Source organism: Emys orbicularis, chromosome 1 (genome assembly GCF_028017835.1).
Source record: "Emys orbicularis isolate rEmyOrb1 chromosome 1, rEmyOrb1.hap1, whole genome shotgun sequence".
In the NCBI taxonomy this organism is placed as follows: domain Eukaryota; kingdom Metazoa; phylum Chordata; order Testudines; family Emydidae; genus Emys; species Emys orbicularis.
Window position 1 is genome coordinate 170,242,078 of NC_088683.1, and position 23,062 is coordinate 170,265,139.

A 23,062-nucleotide genomic window follows, 5' to 3' on the forward strand; every position below is an offset into this window, starting at 1 on the left:
TAACTAAGGTGAGATATGATAGAGATCTATAAAATCATGAAGGTGTATAATGAAGTGTTATTTACCCCTTCACATAATACAAGAATGAGGGTCACCCAATGAAATTATAAGGCAGCAGGTATAAAACAAACATCAAGGAAGTATCTCTTCACACAGCACACAGTCAACCTGTGGAACTCCTTGCCAGGGGATGTTGTGAAGGCCAAAAGTATAACTGTGTTGAAAGAAGAATTAGGTAAGTTCATGGCGGATAGATCCAACTATGGCTATTAGCCAAGATGATCCAGGATACAACCCCATGCTTTGGGTCTCCCTAACTTCTGACTGCCAGAAGCTGGGACTGGATGGCAGAGGATGGATCACTCAATAAATTGCCCTGTTCTGTTAATTTCCCCTGAAGCATATGGCACTGGCTACTGTCAGACAGGATGCTGGGCTAGATGGACCATTGGTCTGACCCAGTATGGCCATTCTTATGTTGAGACTTCTCTGATTAAAGAGACAACAACAGCATATGACTTTACAAATTAGCTTTTGTAAGTTTTTTGGTTGTTTTTTTTAATCTTGTTTTCCACAATTCACTCACCTCCATTGTGGTGCTTGTTCATTAACGAGAATGTTTTGTGATTTCTGGTGTTTGGCAAAATAATCCTTGCCCTTATTTTCTGATATATTTTATTTTCTATTGAGATAAAACTAAAGGAAAGGGGCTGTAAGAATATACTCTTCTTTTCTCTTTTCCTTCTCTTCTCATTTGAGGTGCCAATTACTTATGTTTTAAGCTTTCTAGGATATTTGTGCATCTACACTTTTGAAGGCATAGGTCACTCAGTCACTGAAACTCAAAATGCCTTTTTCTTAAGGGGTTATGAAAACTGTTACTATATGCCATTCTTTACTGAAAGAATTTGAGATGTCTTTATGGGTATGTCAGTGAATATAAAGACCTATCCTATTTTACCTATCCTATTCTCATGCTTTTCTTCCACATCAGTTGTAGTGCATGGAAGAAGCACAGAAAGTGGGGCAAAGTAGGACATAGCTATGTTGCTGTTGTTGGCTGGGGGAACATGAAGGAGCCCCTCCATGTATTTGGCTAGGAATATGTGGATTTAGGGATCCAGGATCCATAGAAAATGCTGCCTCTGTTTGTATTCTAGCCCCCACAACTATCCTTACTGCTTCCCTGGGAGACAAAATGATGCCAATCTCAAAAGCTGTGGCCCTTTTGAATTAGTATATTTTTCTTTCATATGTCTTAATGAAAGAGGGGAACCTAGGAGCCAACAGGATGTGCCCCCAGTATGAGTGAGGTCCCTAAGAAGTACTGCATCATCAATTATTATGACTTATGATTAGCCTATGCTATTTTGCATGGAACAAAATGCTGCATTTCATGGAGCAACATTTAATTTTCATAAGTCTATTTTAATCGTCAACTAAACAAAGCTTTTAATAAAGTGCTGAAAATGTTTCAGTACACACCTAAAGAAAGAAACAAAGATTTTTTTTCCCACTCATTCTTTTGGTGGTTGGAGTTTTTACTTTAAGAGTAATACATTCTCTCAGGGTTAGGGGTGGAAAGACTGTCATACGCTCTTGTATCCTCCTCCTACACTCCACTTCTGAATGTTTTAGTCCCCACGGGCAGCAAAAATCAGGACGCTGGCTCTGAAGACTTGACAGTTGAGTGCAGCAAGGAGTGAAGTAAAGACAAAAACTCAAGAGTTGGGAGAAAAGGGACCTGCAGTCTTCCGTCACCCCTGAGAAAAACAGGTTCACTTTGGGAAAACTGCCATCTCTCTCACCCAGCTGCATTCAATGGCCTGATCTGAAGAACAGGCCAGCTGGCACTGAGCAAACCCCACCTACTCCTGCCATCTGTTCTCTCATCCCTACATTAGCAAGATCGTGGTTCATCCACATCTCTGAAGCCTCTCTCTATACATGTGCAGAAAGTGGAAAAACTTGCAAAAAGTCTGGTCTCCACCTCTTTCAAGAGATTAGGTTTTCTTGGAAACTGGCCAATTCTATATTGACTTCAAATCTATGATGACGGTAATTAGCCTTATGTCTTCAAAATAAAATCTCACAAGTCCAATATGAAAAACATATGTTATTTACATAGCATTTATGCATAAATGCTATCATGTGGGTATATTGATCCATCATCTCAGTATCAAATTATGAAAAAAAATACTGGATTGTTTTTCTTATTTATTGTAACACAATATTGTTTCAAAAACTAATCTAGTGGAGAATTTACAGGGATTTTCGATTACTACTTCTGAGATACAAAGTTTTATTTAACTTGATTAAAAAATCTTCAGTCCTTTAGAAAACATTAAAGTATTGGTTACTCATAGTTTGTCATTTAAAAAATAAAATACTTTCTGGGAGGCGAACTGCAGAGTCATTTTAGCTAAGAGGAGAAAGCAGAAGTAGCAACCACAGTCTGATGCTTGAGTGCATCAAGGCGGGGAGGAGGCAGAAAAGGAGATGAAAATGTAATTGGAACAGTTTGTGTATGGAAAAAATAGATTTTACAGCTTCCTTGTAAAAGCAAGAGTGATGTTACAATGGTCAGAAGCATAACTCAAAAAGGTCAGTCCTCCGAATTCTTCATACTAGATTTGCAGTATTGTCTCAGTAGTCTCTCTCTTTCTTTGTCCCACATTTCCCCATTGCTTCCCACCTGGCAGGAGACTTCCATCATTGCTTGTATCAAACTTTTGCTTGATCATTTAAATTCACTTATTTTACAAATGGAACACTTTTAAAATCATACAATATCTATACAGTTTATTTTCATTTTTTAAAGTAAAGCACAGTTACTTCCGTCAACAATCTGACAAAGGATATGTCCTTTGGAAGGTAGAGTAGTAGACCCAACAGAGCTTTACTATCTTTGATATTTGTGATAGTTTCAGCAGTAATAGACACACTCTTTGGAAAAGGCTTCTGAAAAATTACTCATCAAAGTACACCATAAACAAAAATTTGGTCTTTCCTCTGAAATATTATAGTAGATAAGTAAGAAATGGATGATGGGAAAACATTTATTGATAATGATCTTCAAAAGTCAGTTGTGGGAAAGAGAACTTTTTCCATTTCACACCTCTTATAAGATATGCAGTGCTTTTTATGATACTGACAATGAATTTCCAATGCTATCACTTCAAATGGTTCCACCCAGTTTTTCTGGGAACATTGTTTTTGCAGGATTCCCAGGAATTCAAGAGTTTAAAGGCATCTACTGTTTTATAAATCTTTTAGTAGACCCTGATCTAGTAAACTAGTTCAGATAATTTGGAATTGCACTAAACTTTGCTACCTATAATGCCATAAATATATGGGGTTTTGCAAAACACATAAAATAACAAGGTTCTTATCTTGAAGAGCTTTCAAATTTAAAATTTCAGCTTCATTCCATGAAGACAAATCTACATGCTCAAACAGCAACAAGACTGTGCTAGCAATATGTTTTGTTTTGTGTGTGTGATTGTATGATAGTGCCAGGTGACTTTGTATAAAATACAAGCTAATTAAAATTTTCCTTAAAGGGATGCCATTGAGATTACAATGCAAAATGTTCTTCTGTCCCTTCAGATGTAAATATCCCACCGATGGAGAGGAAAGGTAACTCTCCAAAACAAAAGCTGCAATACAGAAATTTAAAGCTGGGTAACCAGTCCCCACCAAACCTAGAAGAGAAGGTTGGTTTTTAGAGTCTGGGTATAGACTAGGTTTCCTGTTTATAGGATCTGATCCAAAGCTCATTGAAATCCATGGGAGAGTCTGTCCATTGATGTCAATGGTCTTTGGGGGGGAAAAAACCATTGAGTAACATTTTTACTTCTTGTGGCCCTTAGTTTTTTTCTTTGAAAGTTGTTAATTCATTGCCCATGTGACACAAAAGCCCATGCATCTTTCACAAACTACAACCACACTACGAGCAAGCAGTGTGGTTCTCTGTCCATGTACACATACACCTCTACCCCGATATAACGCTGTCCTAGGGAGCCAAAAAATCTTACCACATTATAGGTGAAACTGTGTTATATCGGACTTGCTTTGATCCGCCGGAGTGCGCAGCCCCGCCCTCCCCGGAGCACTGCTTTACCGCGTTATATCCGAATTCGTGTTATATCGGGTCACGTTATATCGGGGTAGAGGTGTACTTGCAATAGCACAAAAGTGGCTGTGGCATCACTCGCACTAGCTGTCATCCAGCTTCCGCAAGTATGCATATGCGAGCTGGGAATCACACCCCTAGTTCATAGTGTAGACCTAGCCACAGTGACTGCCTTCTGGCTTCTCTTTTGTATGGGGCGCTGGAACAATTTGTATAGTGGGGGTGCTGAGAGCCACTGAAGAAAACTGTGGACCCTGTATTTAATGGAAACCACTTCAAGCCAAGGGGTGCGGCAACACCCCCAGCACCCCTAGTTCCAGCACCTATGCTTTTGTAGATTTCACTGTCATTCCGTGGAGTGGATTAAATGACCGATATGCACTCATGACTACAAACAAATCGTTGCTGATCTGTTTTCAGGACTACCAATCTTGGCATTTTCCTTTATCTTTTTTGAGTTGGGCCTTCAGGGTATGTCTGCATTGCAGCTGGGAACGAGCTTCCCAGCCCGGGTAGATGGACTCACACTAGCAGAGCTTGAGCCAACACGCAAAAAAAGAGCAGCGTGGATGTGGCAGCTGTGGCAGAGACATGGGCTAGCCACCTGAGCTCAAACGAAGGGGTTCGGGTGGGCTTGAGAGCCTGAGCTGCCACACAAACTGCAATGCTATTTTTAGCATGCTAGCTCGAGCCCAGTTAGTGTGAGTCTGTCTACCCAGAGTGGGAGACTTGCTTCTCGCTGCTGTGTAGGTGTACCCTACGAAAAAGGGATAGAAACTCTCCTTCCCCCCACCGTACGTTAGCATTAATTCTTCTTTTTGCATTAACACATTGCATCTGGAAAATTTACTCCTGAGTTAAGACCGTATTTGCTTTGAACTACTCATTTAGTCTTAAGCTTTGAAAAAGCTAACACACAAAGCAGCTTTTTTGTAACTTGAAAGTTTGATTTGATTCAAAGCACAGAATTTGCTGCACTCCAAATGAACTATTACATTCAGTTGATGGAGGAAATGTGAATTCTGCAGGGGTATTGCTATGCAAATTTTTAAAAAAGAAAACTCCACCTCTTTGGCACTCTATCAGAAATTTCAAGGGACATAACCGTTTTGGGACTTCACACAATTAAAACTGTTGAAATGACAGTCTTTAAACATAATTGTCTGGAAATAACTTCACAGTTTTAGAAAAGTTCAAACTGAGCTTATTGAGTCCGAAAGACTATTTTGCTGTTCATATGTTCTCAGTTACTTTCTTAGCAGTTAACCTAAATTTGAAGAATATATTAACATGGAAGAAATATTTTTTCATCACAAACCTTGCTTACAAACACGTATATGGAATTATAGCAGAAGAATCCATGACTGTTAATTTTGCATAATGGTTTCCATTCTAAACCTCCTTAACTTTCTAAAACTTTCATCTTTTGTGCTGAAATTTTCCAGGACAGGGAATTTTTCTAAAAGGCTCACACAAAAATGGTTCAGCTGTTTTAATAACAAACTGTGGGGAGTGGAGGGGGATGCAGTTATGAAAGCTTTCTTACAACTAATTTTTAATGACTCTGATGCTGAAAGGGCAGTAGTAGAATTTTGAAATTTGGCAAAGAGGTAGGTCTCACTGAGATAAGTTTCATTTGAATTCTCTCATAAAAAACATCCATTTTGATTTTTATCAGGTTGAGAGACCTTGAAATTGTGTTGCCTACATGCAGTAGGTTTTGTATGAATTCTCTCCCTAAACTCATAAAGATCCCAATTCTGGAGACAATTATGTACACGAGTGTCTTTACCCAAGAGTACTCACATTGAACTCACCTTTGGATATATGTAGGTTAGCAAAGCTATTTGTAGGATCTAGACCAAAGTGTACAGCTAAGGATGGCTGTGCTGCATGTGTGTACATGGATAGCTTAGCTACAGAATTAAATCCCTAGTGGACATGTGCACTAGCTGTAGAGGCCTTGACTCAGTCCTGCCCTTCTTCATAACTTATAAAGGGGTTAGGCTGGGCCTGTGGTACACCTTGTGTAAATTGCACAGGAGCTGAATGAAGAGTGCCACAAAAGCTTTTGGCTCCGTCCCCATGGACTTGGTAAGGTCCAAAGGGATTAGGGGAAACTGCTGCCCACATTGTATAGTAGGAAGATGGGAGGAGGTGCACAGCTCCTAAATTTCACAGAAGAGGGGATTTTCTAAGCTGGGTGGGACAGGGGATTCCAGTGGTTCTAAATAGATAATAGTAACGATGGAATTTCCATGTGTTGTTGCCAATCTTTTGCTAGACAGCGGTGGTTCAGAGTTCCGGAGAGTTTGTTTGTTTTTTATATTTCCCCTCCCCCCATCATTTTTCTACACGGGTTATGCTAGGCTGGTTTTTTATTTCCCAATACAACATCCTCATTATATGAGAAACTCTATGATGCATAGCAAAGGATGCCAGCTTCAGTGTAGGGTCAGGACCTGCCATGTATAGTATCTTTACGTCAATGTATTGCTCAGCACTTCCTTTTTCATGATAATACCATTCTACTTGTTTCCATCCTCACAGAGCTGTTAATGTGTTTGGTTCATTTTTTCCATTCGGAAGAAAGTCTGATGATTTGTTTGTGCTTATTGCTTTGTGAGATAACAGCTTCGCCTTCTTCCCTCACTGAGTTTTAACACATTCTCTTTGGCCCTGTTATTTTCAACTAACTTTTTTGCATTACATATTCTTATTGAATGTTTAGAAAACTTGGGGCTTGATCTTGGAATGTGCTGAGTACTATGTTCCTACTCGAGCTAAGTACTTATGGACCTACTTAATTTCAAGCACAGAGACTACCTAGATGCTTAAAGTTAAGCCTTTGCTAAGGGATTTGCTGTAGTAAAGCCTATATTTTGAGTTTGGGTCTTGCAAAGGTATCCACATGAAAAAGACCCTTTTGTCTACATGGAACCAATTCTTTGGGCCCTTTTAAAGAGGTTACCACATTAGCAGTAAAGATTCCAAAGGGAGCATTATTGTCCATTGTATCAGTTTTTAGAAACGTACGAAGAGTATTTTTTGTATTCCTTTTGAAATTACTCTTAATACCACAAGGGAAATTAACACTTTAAAAAGAGCACATTGAAGGAATGTTTGGCTTCAGACAAACTGACAAAGAACAAAAAAAAGTTGTTGACACCCCTTAAATAGCCTTATTGTACCATCTTACAAATGTCTGTGATCAGCACATGATGCTATATATTCACCTGTGTTGGCACAGCAGGACAATAAGTACAGCGTGTCAGCCTCAACTTCAAAGTTCATTTCTTTTTGGTTTGTCTGTTAAGTTGAACAGGAAAAAATGCGCATGATTGTATAGATTCACAATGACCCAGATATCGTCTAACAATTAGTCCCTGGTTAATCACCAAATTATAGATTTACTGATTTCTTTCTTTAAAGATATAAATTATTTGATATAGCCTCTCTATCACCTATATCAAATCACTTATCCAGAAAGTCATTTTCTGGCACTTTCTTATGCCTAAGTATGGATGTAGGTGTTTAACCTTTCAAGTTTTAAAATATCCCCACATTTTTTCTATTTTGATATCTAACTAAAAAAAAAAAAGAAAAGAAAAGAAAAAAGGACAGTACTGTACTGGAAGGTCTGTTGATATTAAGTAGGTAAGGAAGAAATATATGCAAATTATTTTAAATCTGTGAAATAGAATGCAAAATATTAATAGAATCCCATCCTCTTCATGAATATTAAAAATAGTCTTTTTTAAAAAAAATGATTTTGATTAAAATGAAGAACCTCTGAATGTAAATGAACATAGAACACTAGATTATCAGGATGGCCGTATTAAGGTTTGTGGTTTTCTTTAAATGCTTAAAGGTCTATACAGTTCCATTAAACGTATGTCAGCATATTGCACTGAGAAATAGCTTGTGATCCTTTAAGTACAATCTGTGGCCTAAATTTTGCTTTCAGTTTAAATGCAGCGTAACTAAGGGTATGTCTACACAGCAAAGAAAAACCAGTGGCTGGCCCTTGCCAACTGACTTGGGTTCAAGGGGCTCAGGTTTTGGAGCTGTTCAGTTGCTGTGTAAACTTCCAGACTCAACCTCATAGGTCATGTTTTCTGGACCTTTAGTCATTTTTGTTGCTCTTCTCATTAACTTTCTCCACTTTGTCCACATCTTTCCTGAAATGTGGTGCCCAGATCTGGACACAGTACTCCAGTGGATTGGAGTAGAGTGGAAGAATTACTTCTCATGTCTTGCTTACAACACTCCTGCTAATATATGCAGAATGTTTGCTTTTTTGGAACAGTGCTACACTGTTCACTCATATTTAGCTTGTGCTTCACTATGACTCCCAGATCCCTTTCTGCAGTATCCTTCCTAGGCAGTCATTTCACATTTTTGGTGTGTGCAACTGATTGTTCCTTCCTAAATAGAGTACTTTGCATTTCGAATTTCATCCTGTTTACTTCAGACCATTTCTCCAGTTTGTCCAGATCATTTTGAATTTTAATCCTAGCCTCCAAAGCACTTGCAACCCCTCCCAGCTTGGTATTGTCTGCAAACTCTGTAAGTGTACTCTCTCTATGCCATTATCTAAATCACTGATGAAGATATTGAAGAGAACCAAACTCAGAACTGATCCCTGCGGGACCCCAGTCATTATGCCCTTCCAGCTTGATTGTGAACCACTGATAACTACTCTCTGGGAATGGTTTTCCAACCAGTTCTGAACCTACCTTATAGTAGCTCCATCTAGGTTGTATTTCCCTAGTTTGTTTGAGAAGGTCATGTGAGACAGTATCAAAAGCTTTACTAAAGTCAAGGTATACCACATCTACCGCTTCCCCCTCTTTCCCCCCCCCCCCCATCCACAAGGTTCGTCACCCTGTCAAAGAAAGTTATTAGGTTGGTTTGACATGCTTTGTTCCTGACAAATCCATGCTGACAGTTACTTATCACCTTATTATCTTCTAGGTGTTTGCAAATTTCTTAATTATTTGCTCCATTATCTTTCTAGGTATTGAAGTTAAGCTGACTGGTCTGTAATTCCCTGGGTTGTCCTAATTTCCCTTTATATAGATGGGCACTATATTTTCCCTTTTCCAGTCTTCTGGAATCTCTCCCATCTTCCATGACTTTTCAAAGATAATCGCTAGTGGCTCCGATATCTCCTCAGTCAGCTCCTTGAGTATTCTAGGATGTATTTCATCAGGCCCTGGTGTCCTGAAGATATCTAGCATGTCTAAGTAATTTTTAACTTGTTCTTTCCCTATTTTAGCCTCTGATCCTACCTTATTTTCACTGGCATTCACTATGCTAGATGTCCAATAGCTACTAAACTTTTTGGTGAAAAGTGAAACAAAAAAGTCATTTAGCACTTCCGCCATTTCCACATTTCCTGTTATTGTTTTTCCCCTTTCATTTCCTACCCTGTCCTTGGTCTTCCTCTTGCTTCTAATATATTTTGTAGAATGTTTTCTTGTTACCCTTTATGTCTCTAGCTAGCTTAATCTCATTTTGTGCCTTGGCCTTTCTAATTTTGTCCCTACATATGTATCTGCAGTCTCCCTAGGGCTCATCAAGGAAAAAAGATGAAAAGATACCTGTTGCTATTTCACCGCTGAGACTGAACTGCTTAATAAAATATTTACAGCAAGCAAGCATCTCCTTCTCCCCTCCCCCTGCACCATTGCCACTACACAGACACACAAATTAATCTGGACTGCCCAAAGAGGCATTAAATGTGCAATCAAAACTTGTGCAGAGATTGGGATTCTTAGACCTGGTAGAAATTTTGGAACCAGATGCTCTGTGTGTGTCTTCGGATATGGAGATGCTGGTTAATTTACCTCTTCTGAGTAGCAGGGACAAAGTACAGCGCAAAAAAAAAAAAAAAAAAAAAAAACCACACACAACCCTGCTGCTCTCTATTAATGAGACTTAATTCTTTAGATCATAGAAAATTAACAGCAGTAGCTGCACTGAATTTCCTAGCAACAAAATATCACCAACCAGAAATTATGCATGAAAACACAAAACAGCTTTCTTTGTGTACACAAAATACAAAACCAACTCAAAGGGAGCAGATTTTCAGCAACAGCCTCCTTTTTTGCACCCCCGTTACTTGGGCTATCTTTATTTCAGGCTCAAAACATGGGGTTTTCTTGTTCATTTAGTGCCATGGTATTTAAAAAAAAAAAAATCTGTGTGAGAGCAAATCTGAGTAGTGGCACAGTATCTCTAAACTTTGTATTGTTAAGGCAGGCTGTCACGGCCAAAAGTTTCCATTGCTTCAGTTAGGATTGCCAACTTTCTAATCGCACAAAACCGAACACCCTAGCCCTGCCCCTTCCCCGAGGCCCCGACCCCTGCTCACTACTTTCCCCTTCCTTTGGTGGCTCGCTGTCTCCCACCCTCATCACTTTTACTGGGCAGGGGTACGGACTCTGGGCAGGGAATGAGTGGTTTGGGGTGCAGGAGGGGCCTCCAGGTTTTGCGGGGGCTCAGGCCTGGGTCGGGTGGGTGGGCTCTGGGCTGGGGTTGGGGATGAGGGGCTTGGGGTTCAGGAGGGGGCTCTGGGTTTGGGGGGCTCAGGGCTGGGGTAGGGGGTTGGGGCGTAGGCTTACCTCCGGCAGCTCCCGGTCAGTGGCGCAGCGGGGCTTAGGCATTTAGCCTGCCTGTCCTGGCACTGCACCCCGGAAGCAGCTAGCAAGTCCAGTGCTAGTAGGTGGGGGGGGAGCAGGAAGCTCCACGTGCTGCTCTTGCCCGCAGCCCCCTAGCTCCAGGCCAATGGGAGTGTGGAGCTGGCTATCGGGGTGAGGGCAGTATGTGGAGCCCCATGCCCCCCGCCTAGGAACCGGACCTGTGCTTCCGGAGCGCAGCGTGGTGCAAGGACAGGTAGGGACTAGCCTGCCTTAGATCCACAGCACCACCAACCGGAGCCACCAGGGTCCCTTTTTGACCGGGTGTTCCAGTCGAAATCCGGACACCTGGTCACTCTAACTTCAGTAGATACAATTAAAGCGGTATTGTGAAGTAAGGTAGTGAGCCTGCAGTGCTGATGACAGTGTTTTCCTGAGCGCTGTGCAGTTGCTATTTTAGGCAAAATAACTTGACTGTATTTGTGATTTCAAACACATTTTACATTTTAAAATGCATGCAAATAATATATTTCTGTTAAAACTTTCTCCAAACGTTGTTTCTCTTAGATGCTAAAAAACAGGATTTTGATGCAAAAACACTCAACACTTCAAGGGGGAGAGAAGGGGGAAATCAGGCCACAATTCACACGCTTTCCATAATTTCTGTTGTCATCCCCTTTAATGTGTATCAAATATATCTGTTCTTAAAGTCTGACATTCTGTCTGTGCCTGCAACATGACCTGCAGTGAAGTTACTGCTGAATTTGTGAAATCATAATTGCCGCAGTCTAGATTTTGACTAGGGCTATGCAAGTGCTAGTGTCCACACAAGGAACTAGGGGAGTAATAACCTCCCAGCCCCATAACCTTTGTGTGGGCTAACCAGCCCTTGGGTGCTGTCATAGAGAAATAAATGGATGCCACATGGCCACTTGCTTTTCACTAGAGCAGGTAGTTGGTGAGAGACAAGGAATAGATGCTCTGCCATTCCCACGTGCCAGCCGAGTTGGTACAGAAGGTGTCAGAACTTGTTAAGTTGTCAGCCAATTGCCACCTTTATTTATGAAGTGGGAAGAAGGGAAGAGTTTGTGCTTTGAGACACCCCTCTGACAGCGCCTCCTGAGGCTACTCCTTTTCTCCCCTATCCAGGCCTATGTAGAAAGGCACAAACTAGCCTGACTCTATTGTCCCAACCAAAGCACGGTGACTTCACTGCCGTATCATAGAGGGAAAAAACTGACCTAGGAGGTAACTAGGTTTGCTTAAATCTGTTTGTAATGATTCAGTCAAAGTAGGCTAAGTAAGTACTCTGAGCTAGATTTGGATCTTGGTTATACAGTACAGGTATAATTCCACGAGTTCAGAGGAGATACTCCCAACTTGCACCAACAAATGAGATCAGAATATGCCAGTTGCATTATTTTTAAAGGTTTCACTATATATGTCCTCACTTCAAGGACATGTTTGTAATCATTTAGAGTCCTTGCAGGGCTGCAGAGGGGTGTTTAAGAAGTGCCTTGTGTGGCTGTAAAAAGGCTCCTTACCAATCCTACTTGCTCTTGCTTCCCCACCCCCCTCCCTCCAGAGGTGAAACAGTTGCAGGGCCTTGACCACACCATACCAGGCTGTGGAGCAATTTGCTACATATTTGGATTGTGGTTTTTTTCCTCCTTAAGTAAACTGGAAAGTTGCCTGGAAAAATGGTAAGGGTGATTTTTATACTGCAAAGTGTCAATTTATTATTCTCCCCCCCCCCTTTTTTTTTTTTTTGCTCCCCCCATGCATCTTACAAATATATCCACTAACACAGAAGAGAAACGTCAAAATATGTCTTTTTCATATGTAGTTTTCTAAAATAGTTTTGCAGGGATTTCTCTAATTCCTGTTGAGTGTTTGTAGTGATTTTGCTAGTTTGCATTGTAGAATTCTTTTATGCATCCTGGATTCCTTGCTGCAATTTTTTTTGGGGGTGGGGGGAGTGAGAATTTTGCAGAAGGGTCTCTCATATTTTGTTCAATTGCAGTTTCTCTGTGTTTAAACACAAATGTATTTTTGTTATGCACAATTGCCTACGAAACTGGATAATTTGAGTTTAGTCTGAATTTGCTGTACAAGAGATTGCCTTAGTCTTCAAACTATCTTATTTTAGCCATCTCAAGGGAACTGGTATGTGGCTTCTGATTTCAGACAAAATCATCCAAACTTACATTTTACCAGACCATTCATTGATTACATACTCTGAATTTTGTAGACCTAAATAGTCTCCATAAGCATTTTCAGTCACACTCCCAAAGCTCCTGAAGCTGCTTGTTGAGTGTTTTGTAGTATATGCTTGTTACCGTAGCAACTTACAGAAGTTGATATAATTGTCTGAGAGTGAACAAAAAAGGAACAACAATGAGAGTCCCACAGGGATATTTTTTTTCCATGATGGCACTAAGTATACATTAGCAGAACAAGCAAATCTCCTTCTTTTCTATCTAAAATGCTGTCATGTCTAATAATTTAAAATGCCTGTTTGACTTGAGCTTGAAGTAGTTTATATACCAAATAGTTTGCTTCTTATTTACATAAGAGCAAGGCTCTTTTGTTGCTTTTTATTCTTGAGGAAAACAACTTAAAGGGGAGTCAAGTATCAGAGGGGTAGCCGTGTTAGTCTGAATCTGTAAAAAGCAACAGAGGGGAAACTTAAAGGGGAGTTTTCTTGCTGTTTAACAGAAACTAAGATTAGAATTGTAAATATAAAATTAAAACTACACCATCCTTCCACCCACCCCAAACCAATTCTTTAGAGCAGGGTAAGGGGAATCTAGGGTTGCCTCCCCTTTTCTACTTTTGATTATTGTTTCCAACAGTATTTCTGAATGCATGAAATATTGGTCTTCATGTTTGTAAATTAAGAGGTTGTTTTTTTTTTTTTTTTTGTAACTTTTAAGTTTACATTTCTTTAGCACCATCTAGTGGATCAAATGCTGTCTCTCTCAATTTAGAAAATAGCACTTGAACTTAATCAAACTGTATAGCAGATTACAACACGCTCTAAGAAGACTGTTTTTTATTTTAAAATATGACCGATTACACTGGTCTACAATTTTTGAGAAGTCGTCTGCTTCAGAGATAAAATGTGCTATTTATTATGTATTTTGATGTGCTGAATTCAAATATGACAATTAAAACAACTGATTGGCTACTGTTTCTAAGATATTTAAGTTTTTACATTTTATGTCTATGTATATTGTGTAGATAGTAGAGTTTTAATCATAAATTCTAAACCTAGGTCTTTTCATGTGTTTATGGTTGCTTTACATGATAATATTTCACCTGTCCTTTTTATGTAACACTTTAAAAATCAGCAAAAGGGTTATGTAAATAAAATGTATTACGAAACAAAAGGCAAAAAACGATTATGTACATAGTTTAGTCCTATTCAGTGTCTACTCGGCGCTTCTTGGCTTGTCTCTTGTATTCATTAAATGGAGCATCTCTTGTCACTGTCCAGCAATAGTCTGCAAGCATTGATGGGCTCCATTTGCCCTGATAGCGTTTCTCCATTGTTGCAATGTCCTGGTGAAATCGCTCGCCATGCTCGTCGCTCACTGCTCCGCAGTTCGGTGGAAAAAAATCTAGATGAGAGTGCAAAAAATGTATCTTTAGTGACATGTTGCAACCAAGGCTTTTGTATGCCTTGAGGAGGTTTTCCACCAACAACCTGTAGTTGTCTGCCTTGTTGTTTCAGAGAAAATTTATTGCCACTAACTGGAAGGCTTTCCATGCCGTCTTTTCCTTGCCACGCAGTGCATGGTCAAATGCATCATCTCGAAGAAGTTCACGAATCTGAGGACCAACAAAGACACCTTCCTTTATCTTAGCTTCACTTAACCTTGGAAATTTTCCACGGAGGTACTTGAAAGCTGCTTGTGTTTTGTCAATGGCCTTGACAAAGTTCTTCATCAGACCCAGCTTGATGTGTAAGGGTGGTAACAAAATCTTCCTTGATTCAACAAGTGGTGGATGCTGAACACTTTTCCTCCCAGGCTCCAATGACTGTCGGAGTGGCCAATCTTTCTTGATGTAGTGGGAATCTCTTGCACGACTATCCCATTCGCAGAGAAAACAGCAGTACTTTGTGTATCCAGTCTGCAGACCAAGCAAGAGAGCAACAACCTTCAAATCGCCACAAAGCTGCCACTGATGTTGGTCATAGTTTATGCCCCTCAAAAGTTTTCATGTTGTCATAGGTTTCCTTCATATAGACTGCATGACCAACTGGAATTGATGGCAAAACATTGCCATTATGCAGTAAAACAGCTTTAAGACTCGTCTTCGATGAATCAATGAACAGTCTCTACTCATCTGGATCGTGAACAATGTTGAGGGCTGCCATCACACCATCGATGTTGTTGCAGGCTACAAGATCACCTTCCATGAAGAAGAATGGGACAAGATCCTTTGGACGGTCACGGAACATGGAAACCCTAACATCACCTGCCAGGAGATTCCACTGCTGTAGTCTGGAGCCCAACAGCTCTGCCTTCCTCTTGGGTAGTTCCAAATCCCTGACAAGGTCATTCAGTTCACCTTGTGTTATGAGGTGTGGTTCAGAGGAGGAGGATGGGAGAAAATGTGGGTCCTGTGACATTGATGGTTCAGGACCAGAAGTTTCATCCTCTTCCTCTTCCTCGTCTGACTCAAGTGAGAATGATTCTGGTGCATCAGGAACCGGCAGTCCTTCTCCGTGGGGTACTGGGCGTATAGCTGATGGAATGTTTGGATAATGCACAGTCCACTTTTTCTTCTTTGACACACCTTTCCCAACTGGAGGCACCATGCAGAAGTAACAATTGCTGGTATGATCTGTTGGCTCTCTCCAAATCATTGGCAATGCAAAAGGCATAGATTTCCTTTTCCTGTTCAACCACTGGCGAAGATTTGTTGCACAAGGGTTGCAGCATATGTGTGGGGCCCACCTCTTGTCCTGATCTCCAATTTTGCAGCCAAAATAAAAGTGATAGGCTTTCTTAACCATAGTGGTTATACTGCGCTTTTGGGATGCAAAAGTCACTTCACCACAAACATAGCAGAAGTTATCTGCGCTGTTCACACAAGTACGAGGCATCTCTGCTCACGTTGGCTAAACAGAAATGTGTCCCTTTGCAAAATCAAACACTGACAAATAAGAGAGCACGACACTGTATGATTTCTAGAGCTGATATAGGGCAATTTGTTCAGCAGAGTGATGTAAGCTTCGTTATGATTGCATCATCCATGACTTCTAGGAATAACATGATGCAATTCATATCATGTATGACGCAATACCAGCTTCAGATTGCATCATTCATTGTTTTGCCTAAAAAGCAAGTACTGTCCAAACCCAGTCATAGATTTATTCATAGATCCAGTCAAAGATGTATTGTAGTCATTTCTGGTTTAAATTGAGATCCCTTCCCTTTATAACTCACTTATCCTCTGCCATTCCCAAGTCAAGGGTCGTATATACTGACCCAATAGCATATCTTGAAAACTAGAGCCAATCAACAATTTTAAGCATCATTTTCGTTCTCAGTGACCCAGAATTAGTAAAGTTTGACTACATTTATTTCAGAAGCATTTTGGCTGTAGAACAGTGTTATATTTAAATTAAGTATGTGACCATATAACAGAAGCAGATGATTAGCAACAGCTTGGTTAAAAAGGAATATTGTTAAGCTAGAACTCTTAGGATGCGAACAAATATAACAGCCTATTATATTTATCTTAAACCCTCCCTCCTCTCCCCTCTTCCCCCCCCCCCCCCCCCGGCCAGGATCTCAATCCCAACTTGATTGATTCTCTTCTGCCTGTTTTGTCTTGTCGTTTACATTGTAAGCATTTTGGAGAAGGGATTTTCACTTACAGTATTTTTGTATAACACTGTGATGAGTTAGGGAATATATGTACAGCTTTTAAATTCTGTTGGATAGTGAGGGGGCACTTCAGATTGCGGACTCCATTTTGAATGGGTTAGTTTGCCTTCTCCATTGTTCTTTTACCTCCATCTTGGACAGAAATGCCAAGGGGGAGCAGCATAGGGATAACAATAAAAGGTCATGAATGTAAATGCTCTCCCATTGAAATAGAATCACCCTAGACAGTAGGCTCAGCCTTGCACAGAACCACCAGTCATCCCAGGTGGGCTGGTAACTCAGTAACTGATCACCAAGCAGGGGATTTTGATCACCTGATGAGGCTGTTAAGGGAATCATCTGATAAGAGGGCTAGAAGTTATAAAAGAGAGGGTCCCTCAGCAATCACTTTACAGAGAGAGGTTAAGAAGAGAGCAGAGATTCCATGTCCTGGATGAGATTGCAGGTGAACAGTGGAGAGAGGATGGGATATTGGACTGCACAGAGTATTCTGACCTAGGTGTGAGGAAACAGAGACAGGGAAAATGTATATCGCTGTGTGTTAATTTATCTAGATCTATGCATATCTGTGTGCTAAGTAAAGAGAATATTGTATCTAAAATCCTGTGCAAAGTTTGTCTGTGTCTGTTGGCTTGCACTATAAACCAGAAGGCGCACACTTCTGGTGGGTTTCTGGAGAATGTGCAAGTGCTGCTGAGGAGTCTTGGGAGAGACATTAATTTCAGGGCTGTGGCAATTGGATCGAGAATGTCCCTGGTGCCAAGAGGGGTGTCAGACATGAGGCATGAACCTGGAGTGTGGGCCTAGAGGCCCAAAGCCAGGAATAGTGCCTAAACTCTGCCCAGCCCCAGCAAGCTAAAGCATTTGGGATTCAGCATTTGTTTCCCCTCAGAGCAGTCTGGTGAGTGTCCTGCCGAGGCAGGACACTCACATCTGTGACAAGCACCTGTCACAACCGGGGTCCAGTCTGACTGTGGCTTTTAGGAGTTACCACAATATTAAATGTTCAGTACTAGCAACAGTAGTAGTAATAAACTCAGGCAAAATCCTCATTAAAAACAGTCAGTCTGCCTGAGTAAACACTGGGTAAGAACTTCAGTATTTGACCCTTTCAGAATATATATTTTATTTTAACTATCCACCTAACTGAGGTGAGGGCACATCCCTAACCAGGATGTACACATGGCAGGCAGAGTGTCGGCCAATCCCAAGTGCCATTCCAGACCCCTGGAGAGTACTCCTCTGGCCCAGAGATCTGTACTTTGGGAGAGGGTAAATCAGGGGACAAGTACACCATGAACATAATCTGGCCTTGGCAAGGCGTGATGAATCTGCTGAAAAATTAATGCAGCCGGTGGATGTATGACCTTCTTGTACAGCCCCGGATATGCCATCAGCTCCCTCTTGCTCCTTAAATAAGGTTCCTGGTTCAGCAGCAAGTTGGGGGAAATCTTTGATTGTGCAGCTCCAGTGAAGCCATGCTGGCTTGGCATTGAAGAAGGGAAGCAAAGGGTCCCCAGGCCTGTGTGCAGGCACAGGACCACTCTCCAATGGCTGTGATCTCTGGCAGAAGCCCCAAATCCATAGGTGTGGTGGATGTCATATTTCAGGGCAACTGCATCTGTATTCCCCCTCTGAGGTCCAGCAAGGGCAACCACTCTCAGGCTTCCTCCTCCCCAGTTGTTGTCGTCTTCCTCCATCTTGACCAGAATATTTTCTGGCTGCACAGCTCCCTGCCTATACTGTGAATTCCCCAGGAAGGGAATACACCTAAGCAGGCCTGCTTTAGTATTCTCCTCAGAGACATTAAATAGTGAAATTGCCACAGTTAAGTTACACACTGCTCTTTCTAACTGATCACATTTATTCTTAAGTAAAAATCTTATGCGAAAAACCTATTAAACAATAAAATAAAAAAAACCTACACTCCTTGATGCCAACAAGGACTATGGCCAGTGAACAGGTTCTCAAATCCCACCTGAGGTTTTCCTGAGGGATGTAGATTTTTCACACCCCTGAGCGACATAGAAATACCAAAGTAAGTGTGTAGTGTAGGCCTGGGGTTTAAATTTAATTCACTAAGGTTTAAATTAATTCTGTAAGGTTCACAAAATTGCCATGCCTGACACAGTGGGCAAACCCCATCCTCATTCAGTGCAGAGGAACAATCTGGGAAGAATATTGAGGAAAGACTTGCTAAGGCTGTTTTCCCCCTAGACGTCTGTACTGTGAGTTTTTTCCATGGGAGGGGGGTGACGTAGGCTTGTGTAGTTTGTTTTGTAAAATTGATTTATAAAAATAGTAGCAAAGCAAAACTGTATTAGTAACAACAGCGCTACTATTAACATATTAGGTTGTTAAATTAAAACTGAAATACTTTTAAAAGTGTTTCTACTTTTTGCATTTCATTCATTTTAGACAATGAAACTACACTGGTCAGTTTCACTTTGAAATTCCCATGCACTAGCACTATTGTGCTTGGGTTACTTTGTCTAAACCCTCTGCTAGAGAGACAAGGCCGGTGTGGTAATACCTTTTATTGGACCAACTTCTGTTGGTCCGAGAGAGACAAGCTTTCAAACCAGACAGAGCTCTTCTTCAGGCCTGGGAAAATGTCACAGCAAAATGAAAGGTGGAACAGATTGTTTAGCATAAGTAGTGAAGAACAAGTAATATCCTGGGTTTGACACGGCTACAGCTGTACTGCATAATACCAAAGGTATTAAGTTTATTTTGATTCTAGGCTGTCCTTATTTTGATATTGTGTTGCAACATATGCCCTGCAGACAGAACTGGCTGAGTTTTCAGATGGGAAAGATAAACATGTTTGTTCAGTTTTAAGGCAACAAGGCTTGATACAAGATAGCAGCCAGTGTCCATAGCCTTTTTTATATGATCTTCTCCCTGAAAGGGTGAAGTTCTGTTCTCAGAATCCACATGGCTTCCATTAACTGCAGTAGGAAATCTGGTGCATAAAGCCCATGAATAATTACCTAAACATATTTAACGTACTGAATCCTATTTTGTTAAAAACATTCACGGATGAATCCCTATGCTAGAAAATAACACAATACAGTAAGACACACTCTTTTAACCTTAAACCAAATAGTAACTAGCACCTTGAAATTCCAATAAAACACTTACCATTTCTTTCTCTCTCATAGGCCTTGGATTGTACACAGTAAATGCAGTATATGGAGATACCATTGTTATGCCTTGTTCTCAGGGAGTACCTAATGACCTGATGTTTGGAAAATGGAAATATGTGAGTATGGCTTACCTTGAACTTAATTATTGCCAGTATAAGTATATTTTTTGTGAATAAAAGTGCAGATTCAAATGTACATAATTCCACTATTCTGCTATCAAGTACAGTTGAAGGTAGGTAGAATGTGTCTCAAATGTGCAAGAGAAATAATTATTAGAATTAGGGCATTCTGTCAAGCCACATTAAAAACATGCCCGGTTGCCTCACTCTTATTGCAAAAAAAGCCATCTTTGCACATTTGAATCTTCCTAAAGCAGGAAGTGTTTTATCCTCATGAAAAGGATCCCCAAGTTGGCAACTACTGCATGCTGTTCCATGCTTCACTGTATTTTTGCATGCTGCAAAGGGCAAAGTGAGCCTTACTGGAGACCTGGGTTCTGTTTCCCTGTGCAGCTAATGGTGTGCAAAGAATGTGCTAGAAGCACAGTAGAAAAAAGCTAATGCTGCCTTGACTCACTCCATTGATTTGTATTGGAAACACCACAGAATACACAGTGAACTTCACTATTATTAGTAAATGTCACTTTGTAGTTCGTCATATACCACTGTAAGCTTAAAAAAATAAACAGCAGAAGCGTACATAGCAGCATTGAAACCGTATGCAGTAATTAATTAATATGAATGGGCAAACCAGTTATGATAAACATTATCCCCTTTCAGCTCTCTCTAACTGAAGTCAAAATTAACATTTTCCATATTTCTGAAAAGCCTATTTAAGCATCTCCCCTGATTATGATCTCCATTTCCAAAGCTGTCCTCTCACTTCCCAAAACCAAAATGTTATCTGCATTGGCAGGTGTTTTGGGGAGTGGAGGTCTCATTTGTTAAGGGCTGACTTAATTCCAAGATCTCTTGCTCTAGCAGGGAATTTCTATTCCAAGTTTTGCCGGCTCATTAATCTAATTCTCTCTTCTTTTGGTGGTGGCCAAATGGTCCATCTTTGTGCAACAAATCTGCCACTTTAAAATTTAAAAGGACTTGGAGTGAACTGCAGTATTGTGAAATTGCATCTTCCGTACAAGATGCCATCATTTCCATGAGGATAACAATTCTTGCAGGAAGAAGGGAGGAATCTCAAAAGCATCAGAATTTTCAAAGCCACCTCTGCATTTTGGGATGTAAATTGCAGAGTCCTGTGGAGCATGTTTGCTTAGAGGGGAGGGTTAAAATACTTAAAATAAGCCTACAAAAGATGGCCAGAATTTTGCTGAAAACTCCTTCCTTCCTTCCTTCCTTCTTTTCGGGCTTTTTTCTAGAAAAGCAGTTGCTGCACTTGGTGAACTTGCAAAACTATTTTCGAGAGAGAGAAATCTGGCTCTCTTCCCCCAACACCCAACCCCTTTGCACCAGGAATAGTTACTAATCAACAGTGGAGAAAAAATTTAGAAGTTGCTGATTGCTTTAGATCTGTCACACCTTTCCTAAACCACCACCACCAAGGGTCCAGGGGTAGGTGACATATGTTGTGTATAATAATTTGTACAACTGTAACCAGCTAAGATTTTTAACATGCTAATTACAGCCAAAATATATTCCATGTAACCCCCTGCTCCCTGGCCTCCTAGCATGCCAATGATTTTGTTTGTTTTTCATCTTTTGTAAGACATTTTCCTTTCATTGGAAGCAAGAACACCCTTGTCAATTTCTGGGCATGTCATAGACTTCTTATTTTCTAGACTGAGAGGAGATTTCAGTTTCTACTGTAATATTCTCGGGGTAGCCCTTCCAGGTCCCTGGTATGGACTTCAAAACACTCAGAGAAGAGTCTGTCTCCAGAGAATCTACCGGAGATTTTACTTTGACTTTTGCATGCTAGGGCAGAACATTTGTGATGTGTGAATATTCATGCATTGCTGACAGGAACAACAAAGCTCACAAGCACTGTGCTATCAATTCTTGGTGCTTTGATTTAAGGAGATCTCTGTTTCCTGGAACATCATAACATGAAGAATAGTCTTTCCCTTTGCTTTTATGTAAAGGAGGGGAGGGGAAAACAAATCTTGCAAAACACAGCCTGCAGTTCTGCCTCTTATGAATATTAAGTTTCTCTATGGCAGCTCCATGTAAAGTTCTCCTTTGATATTTTCCATTTTTTTATAGCAACTGCATACTGATTAAAGTAAGGAGGATGTCTAGAAACTACTTTACAGGTTATCCTAAAACACATAAATAATCTTTTATTGTAGGTATATTCCCATGCTTAGAGACTTCTGGATGCTTTAACAAAAAGAAACTAAAAACTAATTTAGAATAAAATGGGCAATTTTGCCTGATTAAATCCTAGGTGGGGAACTATATTTGAACATCCCTGACAAACAATACAAAATACGTAAAAACAATAGCCTAAAGAACAGGGATTTGGAGCGGAGCCCGGAGCTGGAGCACAGAGCAGCTCCAGAGCAGTGGAGCTGCAGGTTTTTGCCTGGAGCTGGAGCGGAGCCGGAGCACAGTGTTGGTGTCACTAGGCGTCACCCTAGGTAACTCGGGAGGGTGGAAGACCACGAGTGTCGATGAAGCCTTCCTGCACTAGGCCTAAATGAACCAAACTCCTTCCATGTTTAACTCTAATCGACCTCAAAAGCCAGGGGCAGAAATTGGAATGTGTAACAGCCAGTTATCAATTGCAACCCCCACTCATACCGGTACCAAGCGGTAATAATGAGGCCTGTATGTTTCTGGCTGAAGGGGAGATAATAAATCAAAGGGAAACAGGACCAGATAACGGTTTAGAGAAGTGTTACTAACGAGCTAGACTTAGCCGCCAAAATGATTTAACTGCTTAAATGTATAAACATGACTTTTGTAGAAGAAGGGAGGGGGAATGGGGGGGGAGAGAAGGCAGGGGGGAAGAGGGAGGAACTTAGCGGTGAAATGTATAAAAATGCTTATGATGGTGTGCTTGATCTGAGATGTGCCAGTCTCCTTGCACCACTTTGAGATCTCAAATAAACTTTGTTTGCTTCTCCACCCTGGTGTGTTCATTGGCGCGAAGCACACCGGCCAACGAACCCCACTGTTGCTGTCCTCGGGCCCTCTGTGCCGGCAACAACAGCTCCAAAGCCCTGCTAAAAAAAGCAACTGAAATCTTGAGTCTAACTTTGGATGCCTCTGA

The 23,062-nt window shown here is 40.8% G+C and overlaps 1 protein-coding gene across 2 annotated transcripts in view; it reads left to right on the top strand.

Annotated features, from left to right (window-relative positions):
* The first annotated feature begins 19,854 nt into the window (after nt 1-19,854).
* The window catches only part of ALCAM (activated leukocyte cell adhesion molecule), a 39,904-nt gene continuing 36,696 nt past the window's right edge, over nt 19,855-23,062 (top strand). For both annotated transcript variants that reach the window (XM_065420194.1, XM_065420187.1), the window contains exon 1: nt 19,855-19,947. In XM_065420194.1, coding sequence (XP_065276266.1) covers nt 19,894-19,947 — 54 coding nt within the window. In that variant the 5' untranslated portion in view covers nt 19,855-19,893. The remainder of the gene's footprint in view (nt 19,948-23,062) is intronic.